This window comes from Eumetopias jubatus, unplaced genomic scaffold, assembly GCF_037043125.1.
Source record: "Eumetopias jubatus isolate StellerSeaLion01/CBP00866 unplaced genomic scaffold, mEumJub1_p1.0 scaffold_7, whole genome shotgun sequence".
Lineage (NCBI taxonomy): Eukaryota > Metazoa > Chordata > Mammalia > Carnivora > Otariidae > Eumetopias > Eumetopias jubatus.
In genome coordinates, this window is record NW_028274813.1 from 86,955,437 (window position 1) to 86,975,612 (window position 20,176).

Sequence of the window (20,176 nt, forward strand, 5' to 3'; positions counted from 1 at the left end):
TTTAGAAAAGACTGGAGAAAAATAAAGGGGAAGATGAAGAAAATCCTGTGAGAGAAGTAGGTCAAACTGGGAGTAGATTTATCAATCTTAGCACATTCTAAATATAGGAATAGAAAATCTTCATGTATTAACATTTTTTCTTTATTTGAATCCCCTATCTACCTACTCATTTTCAGTTAGCAAAAATAAAGGATATAGGAAAATTTAAGGAAAACACAAAATTGAGGTGAATAAATGGTTTTGATGGATTTATTACATTATATTTGCTCCTTCTCTTTTGGATTTCAAGGACCAGTGGGCTTGTTTTCCTTTTGCTATAAATATATACAGTATTTAACTTTTTCTTGACATTCTTTGGACTAACTTCTTCAGAGCTATATAATTATACTTTGTGTTATCTTTTGTCTTCCTAAGCTATTTTGGTCTAAAAGACTATACACCACCTTTTTCCTGTTAAGTTCTTCTATTAACTGTTGAATCTGTGTTAGTTTTGTTTTCCCAAAAAACAGCATCTTGATGTCCTTGAGTCTGAAGTATTGTTTTGCCACTTGTGGTGTTTTTTTCCTGTTAGAAGGCTTTACAATTTTTTCTCTGCATATTACATTTGACCCGACCTTCAAGGTTTGGCTTAAGGTCATTTCCTCTTTTAAGTTTTAAAAATTTCTCTAGTTACTTCCCAATTGTGCACTATACGACTGTGCATTTGTGGTTGGCCGAATAATGGCTCCCGCCCCCAAAGTCGCCCAACTTTCAATTCCCGAGAATCTGTGAATGTTATCTTACGTGGCAAAAAGTACCTTGCAGATGTGGTTAAATTAAGGACCTTGAGATGGAGAAGTTATCTTGGGCTATGCAGAGGGGCTCAATGTCATCCTAAGGGTCCTTCTAAGAGGGAGGCCAGAGGATCAGAGTGGGAGAAGAGATGATGCTACAATGGTAGTAGAGGGAGAAAAGGCAATGGGATGTGGGGCCAGGAGTCAAGGAATGCAGGCAGTCTCTAGAAGCTGGAAAAGACAAGGAAGCAGATTCTTCTTCAGAGCCTCCAGAGTAACCAGCCCTGCCAACACCTTGATTTTAGTTCACTGAGGCTGATTTTGGACTTTTGACCTCCAGAATTATCAGATGATGAATCTGTGTTGTTTTAAGCTACCAAGTTTGTGCTAATTTGTTATAGCAGCAGTAGGAAACTAATATGACATCATTACACTCTTTACAATCCTCTAGGTCTGTTCCACATAATTTAGCACTTTATGTCATGTTCTCCAATCCTACTACATATAAATGGTAGAATATAAATTCTTGGTGGACAGGAACTGGAATTTCTACCTCTCCTTTTTACACCCCACAGTGTCTCGTCCAATCTTAGGAACAGAGGCATTTGGAATGGATTGATGCATAAAAGAGAATGGCCTCCTTTCTGTCTCCACTGCTGCCATGGTGCCCCTGAAAAAGCTTTTCATGAAGGGGGGGCAAAAAAAGGAAGCAAGTTCTGAAGTTTACCCTTGACTGCACTCACCCTGTAGAAGATGGAATCATGGATGCTGCCAATTTTGAGCAGTTTCTTCAAGAGAGAATCAAGGTGACCAAATAAACAGGGGGCTTGGACTTAAAAAAAAAAAAAAGAATTGAAGTGAATGGAAAAGCTGGGAATCTTGGTGAAGGGGTTGTAAGCATTGAAAGGAGCAAGGGCAAGATTTCTGTAACTTCTGAGGTGCCTTTTTCCAAAAGGTATTTGAAATATCTCACCAAAAAATATTTGAAGAATAATCTAGGTGATTGGTTATGCGTAGTTGCTAACAGCAAAGAGAGTTATGAATTGCGTTATTTCCACATTAACCAGGAGAAGGAAAAGGAGGGAGATGAGGATTAAAACTCATTTATTTGTATATTGAATATTTTGTATGAGTTCTTGAATAAAACCTGGGAACCAGAGAGAGAGAGAGAGAGAAGAAGGCCCCTGCCACTGGGGAAATGAAAGGTATTTTGAAAGACATGTATGACTCAATGAACTGTGTTTACTTCTTTGCCATCAAATTCCAAACTTGTGTTTTGAGCTGTCACATGCAGTGTTGGGTGCACAGTACCTGCATAATGGAGGGTGGAACACAGTGGATCTTCAAAAAGCACTTGATGTATTGAGCTAAAATCTGCAGGGGGAAGAAGGAAAAGGAGAAAGAAAAGCAAAATGGGTCTGGCAGAAAGTACTTCTTGTCTCTTTAGCTGATGCATTTTTTGTTACATTAATGTAAAATGTTGAAAAAGAACATTCATCAAAATTTCTAACATGAATCTTTCCTGAAAGCAAAATAGGAGAGGACAAGATGATAAAAATAGGCAGGCTGTGACAGTTTAATTTCATCCTATTAAATTCAAACAACCAGTCTTTTAAAATCCAGGTAATATGCTTAATACTGTGCCAAGAGATAAAGAGGTTACAGACAACCCATAGGACACGGGTCTCTTCTAAAGGACCTCAGTATCTTGTTGGTATAATATTAATAATAAACTAGGGTTACCAGGCAGCTTATTGCCGTCTTGTGTGATTCAGACTTTGGAGATTATAGGTATTCGGAATTTGGCTCTGGAGAATCAATACTTCATTCATTCAGCACACATTTATTGAAAACCCATTATGGTTCTCTTTGAATAAGACTTTCTGTTTGGAGTTTAAAATCTAATAAAGGAAGACAAAGGAAATAACTCATATAAGAATGGATTAAGTGCTAAATAGCAGGATGCTTTGTAGTTGAGAAAAGGTTATTACTATAATTTCTGAAAGTTGAAAGGGGAGGTGGGATTGTGAATTATTTTAAAGGTATTATTTAGACCAAGCCTTGAAAGATGAGTAAGACTTTGAAAAGAATAGACTATTCCAGGCTGAAGCATGAGCAAGAACACTGAAGACATCAAAGGGCATAGTTTTGGTTGGATGTTGGGAAGGAACAAAGGATGCTTGAAGGGTAGTGCGTTACTTTATTGCCATGGTAACAAATTACCACAAACTTAAAACAACAGAAATTTATTTTTTATAGTTCTGTAGGTCAGAAGTCTAACACAGGTCTCACTGGGATCAAAGTAAGGTGTCAGCAGGGCTGAGTTCCATTCTAGGGGCTCTAGGGGTGAATCCACTTCCTTGTCTTTTCCAGCTTCTAGAGATTACCACAAACGTGGCCGGTTGTTCTTGTTCTCTATTTTCAAAGTCTTTTTAATCATTCTTCATAGTCACATCTCCCTCTGCCTCCCTCTTTTGAAGGCCCTTGTGATTGCATTTGGCCCATTTAGTAATCCAGAATAATCTGTTTTAGAGTCAAATGATTAGCAACCTTAACTACTCTTTGTGGGTGAAATTTAACATATTCACAGGTTCTGGGGATTAAGATCGTGGACATCTTTGGTGGGGGGCATTATTCTGCTTACCACAGGTAGTAAGGAGCTAATCTTGAGAGGAAAGGAGGCCAAAAGGGTGTGAATGCACTGACAAGGGCAATGGGGAGCAGGTGCATGTTTCTGAGGCTCGACATAAATCCACATTTTTTTGGAAACAGTTTTGGCTGCCCCATAAAACACCGAACGGGCAATTTTGGGGTGTAACATCAGAAAGCCATTATTACACTCAAGGTGAGCGGGTCTAAGGCAGGGAGGGAATAGCTGATCTTTTTATGTGGCCTGAGGCTGCCTCTGCCCATTTCTGAGTTTTTCATTAAAATCATGACATCATCCCGCAGGATCTCTGCATGGCCAGTTTCCGGTAATTTGGCTTCATTCGTCCAGCAGATACTGCAACCCAGGCCTTAAAATCATTCACCTACGATCAACAAAGGGAGACCGGAATCCTGGCAAATCCCCAATTAGCAAGGCTGAAGCTCAAAGAGCTAAACACTTATTTTTAAGAAATGGTCCAAATCGCAGGAAAACCACGCAGTCCTTGTTCCTCAAGGTGTTTCCTTAACACGGACAAAAAACTGAAAAGCTGTGCCTGGCTCTGGTGAACAAAGCCCGACTGCACCATCACGTTCAACACTAAAGCTCTTCCCACATTCGCGACCCACCAGGGAGCGCGCTCTTCTCCACCCACTCCCCGACAACCGGTCGCAAAAACACGACCCCGGCACAGCGGACTCTACTGACGCCGCGCCCGCCACCCGACTACGACGTCAGCGAGGAGTCCCAGGAGCGCGGCGGGTAGCTGTCGAGCAGGTGGAGGTGGAGGCAAGAAGAGGGGGGCGGACCCGCGCTCACACAGTCTTCGGCTTCCGTCATTTCCGGGTGCGACCGCCGCTTCTGTCCGGCTGGGCGCTGGACGCGTTGGGTGCGCTCTTACTGCGTCTGACCGTCTGCACTAACTGCCCCTTCCCTGTTCCCAGCGGGAAGGACATGAGTGTTCCTGGGCCGACGTCCCCGGACGGGGTCCTGCCAGGGCCACCCCTCGGCCGGGGGGCAGGGGAGCCGACGCCGGGTACGTGTGATGGGGCGGGGCGGGCGGCCGGGACCCGAGTGGGTGGGTCTCCGGGGCTGCTGGGCGGGAGAGAGCTGCTCGTCTCCGAGGCTTTGGCTCCAGCGCGGAAGTGGGGCATCGCGTCGGCCCCGGGGCCGAGCTGCATGAGTGGGAAACGAAGTCTGGGGGGCGGTTGATGGTGAGGTCATTCTGCGTTTGTGTGTTGACTCCGGCACACTGTTGGCTGTTTGTTATACGTTAATGGTCAAGGATGAATTTGTCAGAAAGATATCGGTTTGTCATTCAGAGAATTGATGTATCCAAGTATGATTGACCACTCACCCATGAAATGCTGTCTTGCTTGTTGACATTCCTCCAGCAGCTTTCTCAGCCTGAGTTCCAGGAGAGATTTAAGCCCTAATACCCTAAGGCATCCATTGAATGTAATAAATTGACTTGCCAGGCATCCTAAATGGTACTATTTATGTACCATCCATGGGAGAATTGAGAAAATAGTCAAAACAGTTTCTGTTCAGATGAGGAACCCCAAATGAGGAAGGCTGCAGGGCTTTAGATGTGTTTCTTTTACCTCCGGTTCTAGGAATATAGAGGCTACTTAAAAATAGTGCTTTCTGCCCTTTCTTGGTCATGCTTTTCCTCAGTGATCGCCCCCACTTTCATAAGCTGCTTCTATTAATATGACTTCCTTGTATATATGTGCATTTTGGGTCCCTCTCCTCTTGCCTCTCCATCTGCTTGCTGGGTACTTTGACGTGGTTGTTTTGCTCTAACCTCGCATACAGCCTGTGCATAAATAAAAGTAGATGTCTGATTCTGTTAATGGTGCCAAGTCACTCTCACTTCAGACTTTGACGTTAGTCTTGACTTTCCTTTCACTTGCCTTCTACCTCTATTTAGTCTAGGGGATTCTACCACACAGTTTCCATCTCCTCTCTGTAGTTTCACCTTCAAGGCCAGTTGTAAGGCTATCCACCTCCAGTCTCTTACTCTTCTGCTGCATCTGTCCCACTGTTGTCATATCCCTGCTCCAAGATAAAGCTCCAGTCATGTCATTTTCTTGCTTGGAAACCTTAAAATGGCTCCTTACTATTTACTAACCAAAGGGCCAAATCCCTTAACTTGACACTCAGGGATCCTCATGGGCTGGCCACATGATTTTATAAGCTCACTATTGCTTATGTCCTATGTTCTAGACACTCCAAACTACCTTCTCTTTTCAGAGCAATACCATATTCCCACCTTTACTTCTGCTGCCCCCCCCCCCTTTTTAACCATATGGAATTCCTTCCACTCCTTTAGAATTCTTACCCATTTGGAAATAGTGGCCTTTAAAGAGTGTTGGTAGGAGTATAAATTGGTGCCCTATCTTAGGAAGGCAGTTTTGCAATGTCTGTTTACGAAATGCCTAAACCCTTTGTCCCATCATTCTATTTCTAAGAATTTATCCTACAGAAACATTGACATGGATATGCAAAGATAAGCAAGGAAACTCATGGCAACATTGTTTGAAATAGCAAAAAGTGAAAATAACTTGAATACCTATCCTTAGGTATCTTAGTCTACATGGGCGGCTACAACAAAGTACCATAGGCTGGGTGCCTTAAACAACAGACATTTATTCCTTGAAGTTCTGGAGTTCCACAAAGTCCAGGATCTGTGTGCTGGCCAATCAGGTTCCTGGTAAGATCCCTCTTCTGATGTTGCAGACAGCTGCCTTCTCATTGTGTCCTCACATAGTGGAGGGAGAGAGTTCTGGATTCTCTTTATCTTTTAAGAATAATAACTCCATCATGGGGCCCCACCTTCATGACCTCATCTAAACCTAATTATTTTCCAAAGTCTTCACCTCCAAATACCTTTGTGTTGGAAGTTAGGGCTTAAACAAAAGAATTTTGTGGTGGGGGACACAAACATTCATTCCATAACAGAGAACTGGTAAACAAAATGTGGTAGAATTCTATTCTGTTAGAAATGTAGTAGATGCATATATATGCATATGGAAAGATATCTAAGATGTATATTTAAGAGAACAATATGCATACTATTTCATTTACGATTAAAACAGGTTTTTTTTTTTTAAGATTTTATTTATTTATTTGTCAGAGAGAGAGCAGGAGAGCACAGGCAGGGGGAGCTGCAGAGGGAGAGGGAGAAGCAGGCTCCCCACTGAGCAGAGAGCCGGACATGGGGTTGGATCCCAGGACTCTGGGATCATGACTGGAGCCGAAGGCAGTCGCCCAACCAACTGAGCCACCCAGGTTCCCCTAAAAACAGGGTTTTTGCATCGGTATACAGAGACAATTTTTTCGAAGGCTCTGTGAAACTAGAGTGACTGGAGTAAGGGAGTAAGAAAGTATTTTTTTTTAAGATTTATTTATTTATTTTAGATTTTATTTCTTTATTTGACAGAGAGAGAGCACACAAGCAGGGGGAGTGGCAGGCAGAGGGAGAGGGAGAAAGAGAAGCAGGCTTCCCACTGAGCAGAGAGCCCGATGCGGGGCTTGATCCCGGGGTTCGTGACCTGAGCCGAAGGCAGATGCGCAACTGACTGAGCCACCCAGGTGCCCCTAAGATTTTATTTTTTAAGTAATCTGTACACCCAATGTGGGCCTCAAAATCGTAACCCCAAGATCAAGAGTTGCATGCTCTACCAAATGAGTCAGCTAGGTGCCCCAAGAAAGAGTATTTTTACTTTTCAGCTTATTCTTCCCTCTTTTGCATTTCAAGTTTTTACAATGAGTAATACTTAAAAAGAAAATTCTATCCATTCTGCAAGCTTAAACTCCAGTTCCCACACTTCCTTTAGAAGTTGTTCCCAGACTTCCCTGATAAACATGATCTTTCTCTCCTCTGAATTCCCATAACAGTTTCTTTTTCTCTAATGGCACTTCTCATATATTATGATTCCCCTGTATCGAGCCCTTTCAGAGAAGGGGACTTGCTTAGTTTATTCTTGTAACCTTGGAAACTAGTATACTAGTACTAGTATTAATACAAGTGTGTACTAATATTTCTTGTATGAGGAGTGTAACGACCCTTTTTCTTTTCCTTTAATCTCCCACAGTAAAGTACCTTGAATTTAGTAACTTGATGTATTTAGAAATGTAAGTTGGACTCTTCCATAATTAACCAGAAGATTGGGGTAGAGTAGGGGGAGGTCTGTGAGTTAAAATGTTTATATAACGTAAGGGAAGTGTAGTAGTTGTGATTCCTTAAAGTTGACATATCCTTATTTGGGTGTTTCTGTTGTTTATCTGTAATACTTGTTTTCTGTATATCCTTAAAGAAAGTTGCTATTTGCCCTGTTACTATAATTAAGCCTTAAGCAATGGCATTAATGTTCAGATACACTTTATTCACTTCCCATCTGATGGCACATCAGTGGCAATATCTGTAAAACTCCACTTTTTCCCATTATATATATATTTTAAAGATTTATTTATTTATTTGAGAGAGTGCATGCACACGGTGGGGAAGGGCAGAGGGAGAGGGAGAGGGAGAGAGAGATTCCCAAGTGACTCCGCGCTGACCAGAGCCCAACTCGGGGCTTGATCTCAAGACCCTGAGACCATGACCTGAGCCCAATGCCCAACCAGCTGCACCACCCAGGCACCCCTTTCCCATTAGATTTTTATTTCATTTGTGGACTGCTTCAGTTTCTAGTTAGTTCTTACCTGTTTGAATATTGCCTTGCTACTTGGAGAATTCCAAAGTTTGTTCATATATTTCTCGGACTCAAAATAAAAATCATACTATTTTTTATCTATAAAAACTTACTTTGAGTATGACGACATGTTTTTCTCAATCTTGCCAAAATTTACGTCTGTGGTAAAAACTATATTTGGAAATGAGCTGTAAGTAGTATGCCATAATAAATATATTTTATATAATGATCTAATTTGATCTTGCTATTTATTACCAGATTATGATTAAATGGAGATGTTTCAGAGTTTAATATATAAAAATGCCTTTAGAGTACAATTTTAGTAATATGACCATGTCACTTTTTTTTTCTCATTCTAAACCAGTGATTCTAAAATCTTAAAAACCATTCACCGAACCCTGTTTAGAAATTGTTTTGTACTTTTCTTGGTAGGAGTAGTGATTGATGGGTATTCATTTTAGATGTTTTTGAACGGCTGACAGTGCTTATACTGTTATTCAAAGGAGAAGTATGAAGCATAGTTCCTGGCATCACGTCGAGATTTGCATGCAATTATTATACACTATTTTCTATGGTAAATTAAGGTGCTGAGTCTCAAGAGAAATCCTTTGAAAATCTTTTGCCTTCTAACAAATGATAAAACAACCTTCCTTTTACGTGGAAATAATATATCAAGCTATATGCAAAGTAAATGTTGACCCACATCAATTGAATTACATTTAGTTGAAAAAAATTTTTTTAGGCATTGCATTTCTGCATGCTTATGAAAAGAAGAATTTATTGCTTTCATTCAGTGACTGTTTCCCACTTTTAGGCCTCGGACTCTTAATAATCCATTGAAAACTGTAAATCCTCTGCCCTGGAAAATACATAAACATACAGAATATGTTTTGCATGTGTTAATGTTCTTTTAATTCAGACTTTTCCTTATACCAGTAGCTTAAAACCATTTTTTGAGTGCTCATATCTTGTTATTTATTTATTTATTTTTTAAAAATTGGAAGGATTTTTAATTTCCAAGGCCTTTGAGAAAGCAAAACTAATGCAACACAAATTGAAAGATCTAATTAAAAAATTTAACAACAAGCCAAAGTAATTTTGTTATATAAATTAACCCATTTGTTATAGGCTAGTAATGTTTCAAATGGTGAAGCTTCTACTGGTCTTTCAACTCCTTCAGTCTTCTGATAGCCGACTTTACTGTGACAGCAGAAGTGGTGTTGTAGGTCCAAGTGCCACCAGCGACGGTTTTCATGCAGGAGCCACAATGCCAGATCCCCACAGCTCATCTTTTCATCTTTGTTTTGCCACAGAAGGAGCAAGTGTACTTGGCGTGCTGGCTTATTTCAATCTTCTTCACCATTTTCCTGAGGGAGGCACCATAACGGGTCCCGTATTTACCCACGATTCCGACCTTCTTGGTGCGTTTAGCCATGTCGCCACAAACTAGGTCTGAGCCCAGAGAGCTCATATCTTGTTTTTTAGAGGACACTCGGAAGGTAAAGCTAAAAAAAGCAAAGGAAGGATGCCTGTAGTGTCCTGTGTGTGTGCTCTGCACCCCAGAGCCAGCCCCCTCCTTCCCCACTACTCTCTTACCCCATGTCCATTTACATGACTCCTACATTTGATTTTTTCTTGGGGACAGGCTTAAGGGACGCTTCTCCAGATGAAGGGTTACTGGAGGACTTGACTGTAGAGGACAAAGCTGTGGAGCAGCTTGCAGAAGGATTGCTTTCTCACTACCTGCCAGATTTGCAGAGATCAAAACAAGCTCTTCAGGAACTCACGTGAGCTAACAAAAACCTTCCATGCACTCGTTTCCCCTTGCGTATAAACTGCATTAAGGCATAACATTTTGTAACCTTTAATACAGTTGAGTATTTCTGTCTTTAGTGGTAGCAGTTGGGAGTGAAGGAGTACTTAGTAATCTAAATGTAAAAAGTGAAAGGTGCCCAGCTGGCTCAGTCCCAGAAGCAGGAGCATGTGACTCTGGATCTTGGGGTCCTGAGTTCAAGCCCCACATTGGGCATAGAGATTACTTAAGTGAATAAAACTTTAAATGTAAAAAGTGAAATGAATACTACTCCTAGAGTGTTTGGTCTTTTATAAGAGGTACCCCTAAATCTGATCTGGACTATTTGATTAGTTTTGGTGTTTTACCATTATTTTATGAAAATATTGCCTGCTGGGAGTGTTGCAGGATGGGCACACACCCGTTTCTGAGTAGTGTTGCAAAATTGCCTCCATAAGAGCCACATTCCTTTTCAGTTGCTGCTTCACATGAGTTGCCAAAAATCTTTTATCTTTTTTTGAGAGGACCCATTTCATTTCCAGTAGATAAGTCTATCTGACTAAAGGATTGGAGGATATACCAAGGGAAGAACGGGATTTCATGAAGTAGGATCAGTATGCAAAATATATACTAAGTTTATCAGCTCCCACCCAGAAAAGCAGACTGAACTTCTCCTTCCTTTTGGGTAGGGCCTCACTTAGTTGCGCATGCTAGCCTATCATTGCTTTTCGTGCTTGTCAGCTATGAACTGGCTATAAGCTGTTGCTGCTCTAAGACCTACCCTTTGCAAACTTACCTGAAAAGCCTGTATTCGGGGCGCCCGGGTGGCTCAGTCGGTTAAGCGTCTGCCTTCGGCTCAGGTCATGATCCCAGGGTCCTGGGATCGAGCCCCGCATCAGGCTCCCTGCTCTGCGGGAAGCCTGCTTCTCCCTCTTCCTCTGTCTGCTGCTCCCCCTGTTTGTGCACTTGTGCTCTCTCTCTCTCTGACAAATAAATAATTAAAATCTTAAAAAAACAAAAAAGCCTGTATTAGGGCAAGAGGAGAGGAACAACAACTGTCCATTTTGTACATATTCGTAAGGAATGTTATAATCCTTGGATTTGAAGGTGGTAAATGAGTATGAAAGTGGTACTGTGTTCTACTCTGTGGTACACTCCTGGAGTTAGGGAGTTGCCAGCAATCCTGCAACTAGCAATTTTCTGCTAGTTCCAATGACATTTTTTTCCCCCTAGTGTGTGGTATTCCTTGTATTTTAAAGCCAGTCAATTCTCGTGGCAAAAAGTCATAAAAATTTCATAGGGGAGTTTGGATGAAGTATGTTAGACTGAAGGAAGGTAAGAAACTGCAAGCAAAACACATCTGGATAGGGAAATAGTTTTTTTCTCAGAGGATCATTCCCCAGGGAGTTGGGAAGCACAGTTTAATGGCAGAGTTTAATTGATGACATTGGCTAAAATTTAGTGTTTTAAATAATCCCACTTACCTTCCAACCACCTAAATGACGGTGACGATGACGATGATGATGATAGTAAACTCAGCTGCTGTTTATTACTATTACTATATAGACTGCTTGCCCAATACTTTATATACTGTATCTCAATCCTGACACCTTATGAAGTATTAATGTTATTCCTGTTTATAGTTGAGGAAACTGAGATCCAACAAGTGTAAGTAAATTGAAAAGGATTACACAGGCAGTGGTTAGTGGTAGAATTAATAATTAAATATGATGAATAAGCAGTTATTATACCTCTGTAGTGTTAAGGAAAGATAAGCAAACTTCACTGAAAGGAAAAAGATGTTTTCTAGTAGCTGCCTCTTTCATCCCTCTCTCCACAAATCCCACCGCTGATAAAGATTTAGGGGAAAGAGTGCTGGACTGAGAGGCACCTGGGATCCAGTCCTGGCTGTGTTATCAAAACAGTTTAATTTTCATTAAGCCACTTTACATTATAGAAATAGGTCTACAGAGGTGAAGGAGAAGGTAGTGGTAGACACAAATCAAGTTTACTTTGTAGCTAACAATGGGTAGGGAAGACCAAGAACAAAACTTGACTTTATATATAAGAAAGCTTATGAATATTCTTGTACATGTGTTCATCATTTTAAGAACATTGGAAAGAAAGAAAAAAGAGGTTCTGGGATCTAGGTCCTAAAAGCCTCTAGCAAGGTACTTGTAAGTAGCCTTAGTGGGGTTCCCTTTGAGATAATTCATGCTTGGACCTTCCAAGGAGATAGTTTTTTTGTCAGAGGATCATTCCCCAGATACTGCATCAAGGCTTCCCAGTCACTCCCAGCATATGTACCACAGATTATACAGAACTTAAAGGGAAAGGAAAGCCAGTCATTTCTGCCTGATATTGTAGGTAAATATTCTGTGGAATCTTTTTCTAGAGTGTCTAGACTTATGGATCATGAAAACACTACTTTTTTTTTTTAAGATTTTATTTATTTGAGAGAGAGAGAGAGCATGAGTAGGGGGAGGAGCAGAGGGAGAGGACGAAGCAAACTCCCCACTGCAGGGAGCCTCATGCAGGGCTCGATCCCAGGACCTGAGCCAAAGGCAGATGCTTAACAGACTGAGCCACCCAGGCGCCCTGAAAACACGCTTATAATTACCGTTTTATTATAAAGGATGCACATCAGGACCAGCCAAATGAAGAGACACATAGGGGCAGGGTTTGGGAATATCTCCATCACAGAGCGTCTGTGCCTTCTATTGACATTATTATTATTATTTTTTAAAGATTTTATTTATTTGACAGAGAGCACAAGCAGGGGGAGCTACAGGCAGAGGGAGAGGGAGAAACAGGCTCCCCACTGAGCAGGAAGCCGCATGCGGGGCTCTATCCCAGGACCCTGGGATCATTACCCGAGCTGAAGGTAGACACCCAACCGACTGAGCCACTCAGGCGCCCCCTCCTAGTGAAATTAGGGCACGTTACCCTCCTGGCACATCGATGTGTTTACCAACCAGGAATCTCTGCTGAGCTTCAGTGTTTAAAGTTTGTATTGGGGCTTTACTCTCTAAGTATAATTGATTGGATCATTGGCCATGTAATTGAACTCACTCTCCAGCAACTTCCCCCCACCTCCCTTCTGTGGAGAGAAGACTGATAGCAGTAATGGTATCACGTGGACTGATATCACCAGGTTCAAAGCCCCAACCCTGTAACCACATGATTGATCTTTCTCGCATGTCCATCCCCCATCACCTCATTAGCATAAACTCTGGCATGCTCCAAGAGGGGTTTGTGAGTAATGAAGATACTCCTGTCATTTGGGAAATTACAAGCATCTTAGAATAGGCATGCCAGGAACCTGGGACAAAGATCAGACAAATTCATGATTATACACTAAGTGTCTATTCAGATCTTTTGCCTGTTTTTAAATTGGGTTATTTATTTTCTTATTGTTGAGGTTTAAGTGTTCCTTGTATACTTTTGATACGAGTCCTTTATGTGTCTTGCAAGTATTTTCTCCAAGTGTGTGGTTTGTCTTCTTGTTCTTGTAATAGTGTCTTTTTTGGAGCAGAAGGTTTTTTTTTTTGTTTTATTTTGTTTTGTTTTTTGAGCAGAAGTTATTTATTTTTTAAAAAAGATTTTATTTATTGATTTCCGACAGAGAGAGAGAGAGTGCACGCGTGCACGAGTGGGCAGGGAGGGGCAGAGGGAGAAGCAGGCTCCGGGCTGAGCAGGGAGCCGGTTGTTGGGCTCAACCCCAGGACCCTGGGATCATGACCTGAGCTGAAGGTAGACACTTAGCCAACTGTGCCACCCAGGTACTGGAGCAGAAGTTTTTAATTTAATTTAATTTAATTAATTTATTTTAGAAGTTTTTAATTTTAAAAGTCTGACTTACCAACATTTTTTTTTCATGGATCGTGCTTTTGATATTTCTTGTAAAGATTCATCTCTAAACCAAGGTCACCTAGATTTCCTCCTGTGTTTCCTTCTAGATTTTTTAGTTTTACATTTTATCTTTAGGTCTGTGGTCCATTTTGAGTTAATTCTTGTGAAATTATAAGGTCTGTGTTTAGGTTAATTTCTTTGCACGTCACTGTCCAGTTGTTCCCTCACCTTTGACTATCCTTTCTCCAGTGTGTTGCCTCTGTTCTTTTGTCAAAGAACCATTGACTATATTTGTGTGGGTCTATTTAAGAGCTTTCTATGCTGTTCCATTGATCAGTGCGTTCTTTCACCATTATCATGCTGTTTTGATTTCTGTAGTTTTACAGGGAATCTTGAAATTGGGTAGCATTAAGTGTTCCAACTTTGTTCTTCATTGTGCGTTGGCTATTCTATCTTTGCCTTTCTGTGTGAATTTTAGAGTCAGTTTGTTGATATCTATAAAAGAACTTGGTGGGACTTAAATTGAGATTGCATAGAATCCTTAGATCAGGTTGGGAGGAATTGTTATCTTAACAGTATTGAGTTTTTTATTCCATGTAGTTGGAATATCCATTACTTAGATTTTTTTTATTTCTTTCATTAGAGTTTTATAGTTTTTGCATATAATGCCTGTATATATTTTGTTAGATTTATATCAAACTATTTATATGAAGGGGGTTATTGTAAGTGGTATTGATTTTTCTAATTATTCACTCCTGAGTTTTATACATTAATCTGGTATGCTGAAACCTTGCTATAGTCATATACTTTGTGGATTTTTTGGGATTTTCCACATAGGCAGTCATGTCATCTGTGAACAAAGACAGTTTTATTTCTCCCTTTCCAACCTGTATACCTTTTATTTTCTTTTTCTTGTCTCATTACGTTAGCTGGAACTTGCGGTATGATGTTGAATAGGAATAATAAAAGCAGACAGTCTTTCCTTACTCCTTATCATAAGGGGAAAGCATCTAGTTTCTCACAAGTGTGATGTTAGCTATAGGCTTTTTTTTTAATGTTTTTTTAATCAAGTTGAGGAAATTCCTCTCTCTTTCTAGTTTGTTGAGAGTTTTTAATCATGAATGGTGTTGGACTTTATCCGATACCTTTTCTGCATCACGTAATAGGACCAAATGATTTTTCTTTACTCTATTGATGTCTTGGATTTCACTGATTGATTTTCAAATGTTGAACCAGCTTTGCGTACTTGGAATAAATCTCATTCGGTTGTGGTGTATAATTCTTTTTCTATATTGTTGGATTTGTTTTGTTAATATTTTGTAGAGGATTTTTTTGCATTTCTGTTCATGAAAGATATTGGTCTATAGTTTTCCTTTTTTGTAGTATCTTTATCTAGTTTGGGTTTTAGCGTAATGTTAGCTTCATAGAATGAGTTAGGAGGCGCTCCCTCTGCTTCTGTTTTCTGGACGCTATTGTGGAGAAGTGTTATAATTCCTTCCTTAAATGTTTGGTAGAAATTACGTGTGAATCCGTCTGGTCCTGGTATTTTTATTTCTGGAAGGTTATTACTTACTGATTGAATTCCTTTAACAAATATAGGCCTACATAGATTATCTGTGTCTCCTTGTGTGAGTTTTGGAAGTTTGTGTCTTTCAAGGAATTAGTTGTTTCTATCTAAGTAATCAATTTTGTGGACAGAATTGTTGAAAATATTCTCTTCTGATCCCTTTAATATCCAGGGAGTCAGTGATGATTTCTCTTCTATAAGTAATGTTAGTAATTTGTGTCTTCTCTTTTTTTTTCCTTGTGAGTCTGGCCAGAGGTTTATTAATTTTATTGATCTTTTGAAGAACAACTTTTGGCTTTATTGATTTCTCTTTACTGTTTTCTAGTTGTAACAGTCTGTCATTGCCATCCTGCTTATGTCGGGTCATTGACTTCCTGGGTTCTCTTCTTATTCATTGTGTATTTCACTTTCTGTGGTCTCTGCTCAAGAGCCAAACGGACAAACTTGTGACCTGGGGGGTATGCCAAACTCCTTGCTGGGTGGTGGAGATGTTGTAACTGTTCTTCATTCTCTTCATTGCTGTTTCTTTTTTTCATCATTCTCTGTTTAGCATAGTTTTGCAAGTAAATCATGTCATATTTTGCTTTCCCTGTATTCTTTAAAATGTTTAATTCAGTGGCCCCCTCAGTGTTACTTATTCCTGTGATCCTAGGACTGGTTGATCTGGAGAGGAGTATCAGGGAAGTTGGCTTCTGTTCTTTAATAGAAGGTTTTGAATCAGAATTTTAATGAGGACCCTTAGAAGTTACGTGGTCTGACCTTCTCACTTTATAAATAAAGAAATTTAGGCCCAGAGAGATAAACTAAATTTCCAGGATCACACAACTTGTTATTGGTGGGGAATCTGTGTTTCCTAGTCCTGTTTTTTCATCTTCTTCTTTACCTTTTTGAGGTATCCATTGATAGTGCATTTTCCCCAACTCTAATCTAAAAAGTCATTGCTTCCCATTTCCTTTATGGTAATTTTGCAGTTTTAATATACATAAAATCAAGTTTTTTGGGCAAGATAGTATAAAAAAACCTTTTTTTGGATAATACAGAGTTGCTAGAAATAACAAGTAACAAAATGATTTTAAATGATTTGATGATTTCAATTATTACAGTTAGATTCAGTTATTAGAGTTACTACTCATTTAGGCAAGAATAAAAGATACAGTTACCAGAATGTGGCTTTGGAATATTATGATTATGATTATATTTTCTAAAGTAGGCTCCACATTCCCAGTGTGGAGCCCAATGTGGGGCTTGAACTCATGACCCTGAGATCAAGACCTGAGCTGAGATCAAGAGTCAGAGGCTTAACCGACTGAGTCACCCAGGAGCCCCTGGAATATTATTTTGAAAAAGATTTTGTTAAACCAAATAAGCCTTGGAGAGGCAATACATTTTCAACTTAATTTTTACCTTTGGCATTAACCAAGATGAAATGTGATTCCAGCACTTACAGTATGTACAGTTTACTTTGGCGATGTGCTTTTGTTTCAGACAGAACCAAGTTGTATTACTAGACACACTGGAACAGGAGATTTCAAAATTTAAAGAATGTCATTCTATGTTGGATATTAATGCTTTGGTAAGTATGATTTAGTTGACACAGCGTAATGAGAGCTTGGCTTAGAAATAACTAGGTTTATCCTGTGCAACTTTGTACTTAGGTATATTTAGGATCTTTTCCTCTAATTTTTAATGTTTAGGATTTGTCTTTTAACAGGAAACCTTTATTTACTTTACTAGAACTTCCATTGTCTTGAATTGTTATCTTTCGAATGTTGAACTTGTAGTAGAAAATGGAACTTATTTGTTAAAGTCTGGAATAGATTTGCTCATAATAATTAAAGACTTCTAAAAGAGAACTAAGAGAACTAAAAGTAAGGAACTTTTGGGGTGCTGTGTTTCGCCTTAAGGAGCGTGCATCTCTCCTAATCAATTACAAGACTTTTTTTTTTTTTTTTTTTTTTTTTATTCATGAGAGACAGAGGGGGAGAGAGAGAGGGAGACGCAGGCTCCCAAGGAGAAGGGAGCCTGGTGCGGGACCCGATCCCAGGACCCTGGGACCATGACCTGAGCCGAAGGCAGACACTTAACCATCTGAGCCACCCAGGCGCCCGAATTACAAGACTTTTTAAAAATCAACATTTTATTTAATTGTATGGCCCATTCATAGTGTCATAACATATTAATGCTGAAATGGACCCTTTGGGGGGTCCTTTATAAATCCTTTATATCTTTCAGTGTATGTTACAGTAGTGAATTTCATCAGAAGCTTTATAGCTTTTTGATGAGAGGACTGATGCTCTATTTTAAGAAGCAGGGAATTAACAAAAATAAGGAACTTTCTTTTCACCTCAACATTAAGCAGTAGCTTGGTTTGTATGATTTTGTGGACTTTCATACATGTGTCAAAAAATGAACTTTTTGTTGAACAAATGTGGCTCATTAATGTTTTCCCTTTATAATGATCAAAAACAGAGTTCATCTTCTGTAGCATTAGGCAGAGGCCTGGGGTAGTAAATACAAAGTCTTCCACTTAATGGTTTTCTGACTTGTTCTCAAGGGAGGTGGACAAGGCTACGCTGACCTACTTTTGTCTTCCCCACTGAATTCATATTGCAGCAGAACAAACATTTGCTGAGTGAATGAGTGATAAATGAATGAACCAAGCAGATGTAATAGGGTAACTTCAGTTTGCAAGGGTCTTCCTGTTTTTTCCTCTCTCAGCCCAAGAGTGGTTTGATTATCATTCAGGAGCTGAGAACTGTAAGGCCCTGGGGAGGCGGGGGCGGGACAGGGAAGAGGATCTGTAAGCTCTAGAGCTCATCAGACTAAGACTTTACTTGTAGATACATGTAGGTTGCTAATTTCTTTACTGGCACATCTCTTATTCTTGTTACTTGGTCTTCTCTTTCTGTTAACCTTGGCTCCTGAGAATGAGCCTTTTTTTTCTTTTGCTCCCATCTCTGGCTGAGATGGAATGTCCATACATACCATGACTTGGGAAGGAGTGTCCTTACAGAGGTGGTTCTGCGTGGTCTCACTTTAGAAGCCCAAGGAACATGACCAGATTTGTCCACAGCCCTCTCAGGATTATCTGGCCATAGCTTGGTTTTTCCTGATGGGCGGACACTTCACTGAAATTGTCCTGTGTACCCTGCTCAGGCTCTCCCCTGTAAAGACAGTAGAGTGTTCTCCTTTTTCTTACATGAAACTGATAGCATTACTGGATAGTCTTAGTAAAATTTTAGGATTACATTGCATGTTTTTAAAGCAAAATGTTACCTGTACACAATATAAATGTCTATTTTATGTTTCGTAACTCTTTTTTTCAATTTGAACTGAATCAAATGTTTTCAAATGCCTGTTAGTGGTTTAAATGAAATTTGAATTTTGGCATTAAAATTAGATAATTAAGGTTTTAAAAGATGTGACCGTTGAGGCAGAATGAACTGTAATTTATAACTCATCCATTTTACTATTTCAAAATGTCTGTTTTTTCCCTTTTTTTTTTTTAATTTCAGCCTATTTTAACTTGGCTTTTCATTTCCTTTTCCATGTTTAGTTCACTGAAGCTAAACACTATCATGCCAAGTTGGTGAATATAAGAAAAGAGATGTTGATGCTTCATGAAAAGACGTCGAAGTTAAAAGTGAGTTGACAGTTCTTTCACGTTCTTTATAGAAGCAGAGGTTTAATTGTTTGTTTTTTTTCAGTATTCATCTTCTGACTTCTTAGATATGCATATACAATAACATACTTAATTCATGGTTCACTGTTTTCTTTTAAAACACATACTACTCTGGGCTTTTCTACTCATAGCTGGGCTTTTAAGGAGCTCGTGTTTTCATTGTCCCTGCTGTTCTCATTCAGTAAGAGTTTGGAGTAAGAAACTAAAAAAATTTTTTTTATATTAAGGGGCACCTTAAATTATCCAGACAAATTTAAAAGTTAAATATGAAATTTATTAATGCATGTGGATTACCTCAAGTCAGAGCACTGCTACTTTGAAATGAGGCCACAACTGATAAGCCTTGATTGTTCTCTTGGTTTTAAATTTTTTTGACACAGAAAAGAGCACTTAAGCTACAGCAGAAGAGGCAGAAAGAGGAGTTGGAGAGGGAGCAGCAACGCGAGAAGGAATTTGAAAGAGAAAAGCAGTTAACTGCCAAACCAGCTAAGAGGACGTGAGAAGCTGAGCGCGCATGTGTGTTCGCCCTCCCCTGCCCGTGTGGCCGGCATCCAGGGTGACCTCAGGGTAGGCTGGGGTGAAGGTAGTGCCTTATGCCACTGTCTCCCATCTCGCAGTCCTTTCCGCAGGACTGCTGTCTCCATATCTTCATTTCCGCATTCAGGAAGCTTCCCCCACCAAGTAGAAGACATAATGTCACTCGGTTTGAGGATTTACATGTAATTTTCCAGCTTCTGTTCTGCATAATTTTCAAATTCATTATTTTGGCCTTGAATGATTTATAAACTGGAAAGTGGTCTAGACTCTAAGTGATTAAAAACTAGGATGAGTTTTGTAGCATCTTGGTAAGCACGGATTTAAAAGATTCAGTTTCTTATTTATGGAATGACTTGCCTTTCTGGCAACACAGTGCTGGTTTTTGGTAATTGCCGTTTCATCGCTTGGTTAAGAAGAAGTGCTAACTGTTCCATCACATATGCCTTTGGAAAAGAGGTGGTATAAGCCTTTGTGAAGAACACGATGGAGACATGTGTACACAGGAAATAGCATCTTAGACATGGGACAGGTGGGCAAGATTCCAGATAGACCCTGCTAACCATCCCCTCTGCTTCCTAATGTTGTTGCTCTCTCGTTCTCATGTATTCTCTGTGCTGAAAATAGGT

General features: G+C 39.8%; 1 protein-coding gene and 2 pseudogenes across 1 annotated transcript; 2 read left to right on the plus strand and 1 right to left on the minus strand.

Moving 5' to 3' along the window:
• Positions 1 to 720: 720 nt before the first annotated feature.
• Positions 721 to 2,410, plus strand: LOC148163942 (large ribosomal subunit protein eL22 pseudogene; annotated as a pseudogene).
• BLOC1S6 (biogenesis of lysosomal organelles complex 1 subunit 6) lies at positions 1,491 to 19,513 on the plus strand. Its single transcript, XM_028126663.2, has 6 exons — positions 1,491 to 1,579; positions 3,726 to 4,456; positions 9,766 to 9,907; positions 16,817 to 16,904; positions 18,888 to 18,974; positions 19,394 to 19,513. Exons 2-6 carry the CDS (start codon positions 4,375 to 4,377, stop codon positions 19,511 to 19,513), a joined length of 519 nt encoding a protein of 172 aa, XP_027982464.1. The 5' UTR covers positions 1,491 to 1,579; positions 3,726 to 4,374.
• On the minus strand, positions 9,230 to 9,594 carry LOC114226529 (large ribosomal subunit protein eL43 pseudogene; annotated as a pseudogene).
• Positions 19,514 to 20,176: the final 663 nt, after the last annotated feature.

Excerpts from the sequence above, each read along its gene's own strand:
- BLOC1S6 (XM_028126663.2), top strand. The coding sequence starts at position 4,375 with ATGAGTGTTCCTGGGCCGACGTCCCCGGACGGGGTCCTGCCAGGGCCA. Across the intron at positions 4,457-9,765 it reads GGCAGGGGAGCCGACGCCGG|GCTTAAGGGACGCTTCTCCA; the intron begins GTACGTGTGATG and ends TCTTGGGGACAG. Across the intron at positions 9,908-16,816 it reads CAAGCTCTTCAGGAACTCAC|ACAGAACCAAGTTGTATTAC; the intron begins GTGAGCTAACAA and ends CTTTTGTTTCAG.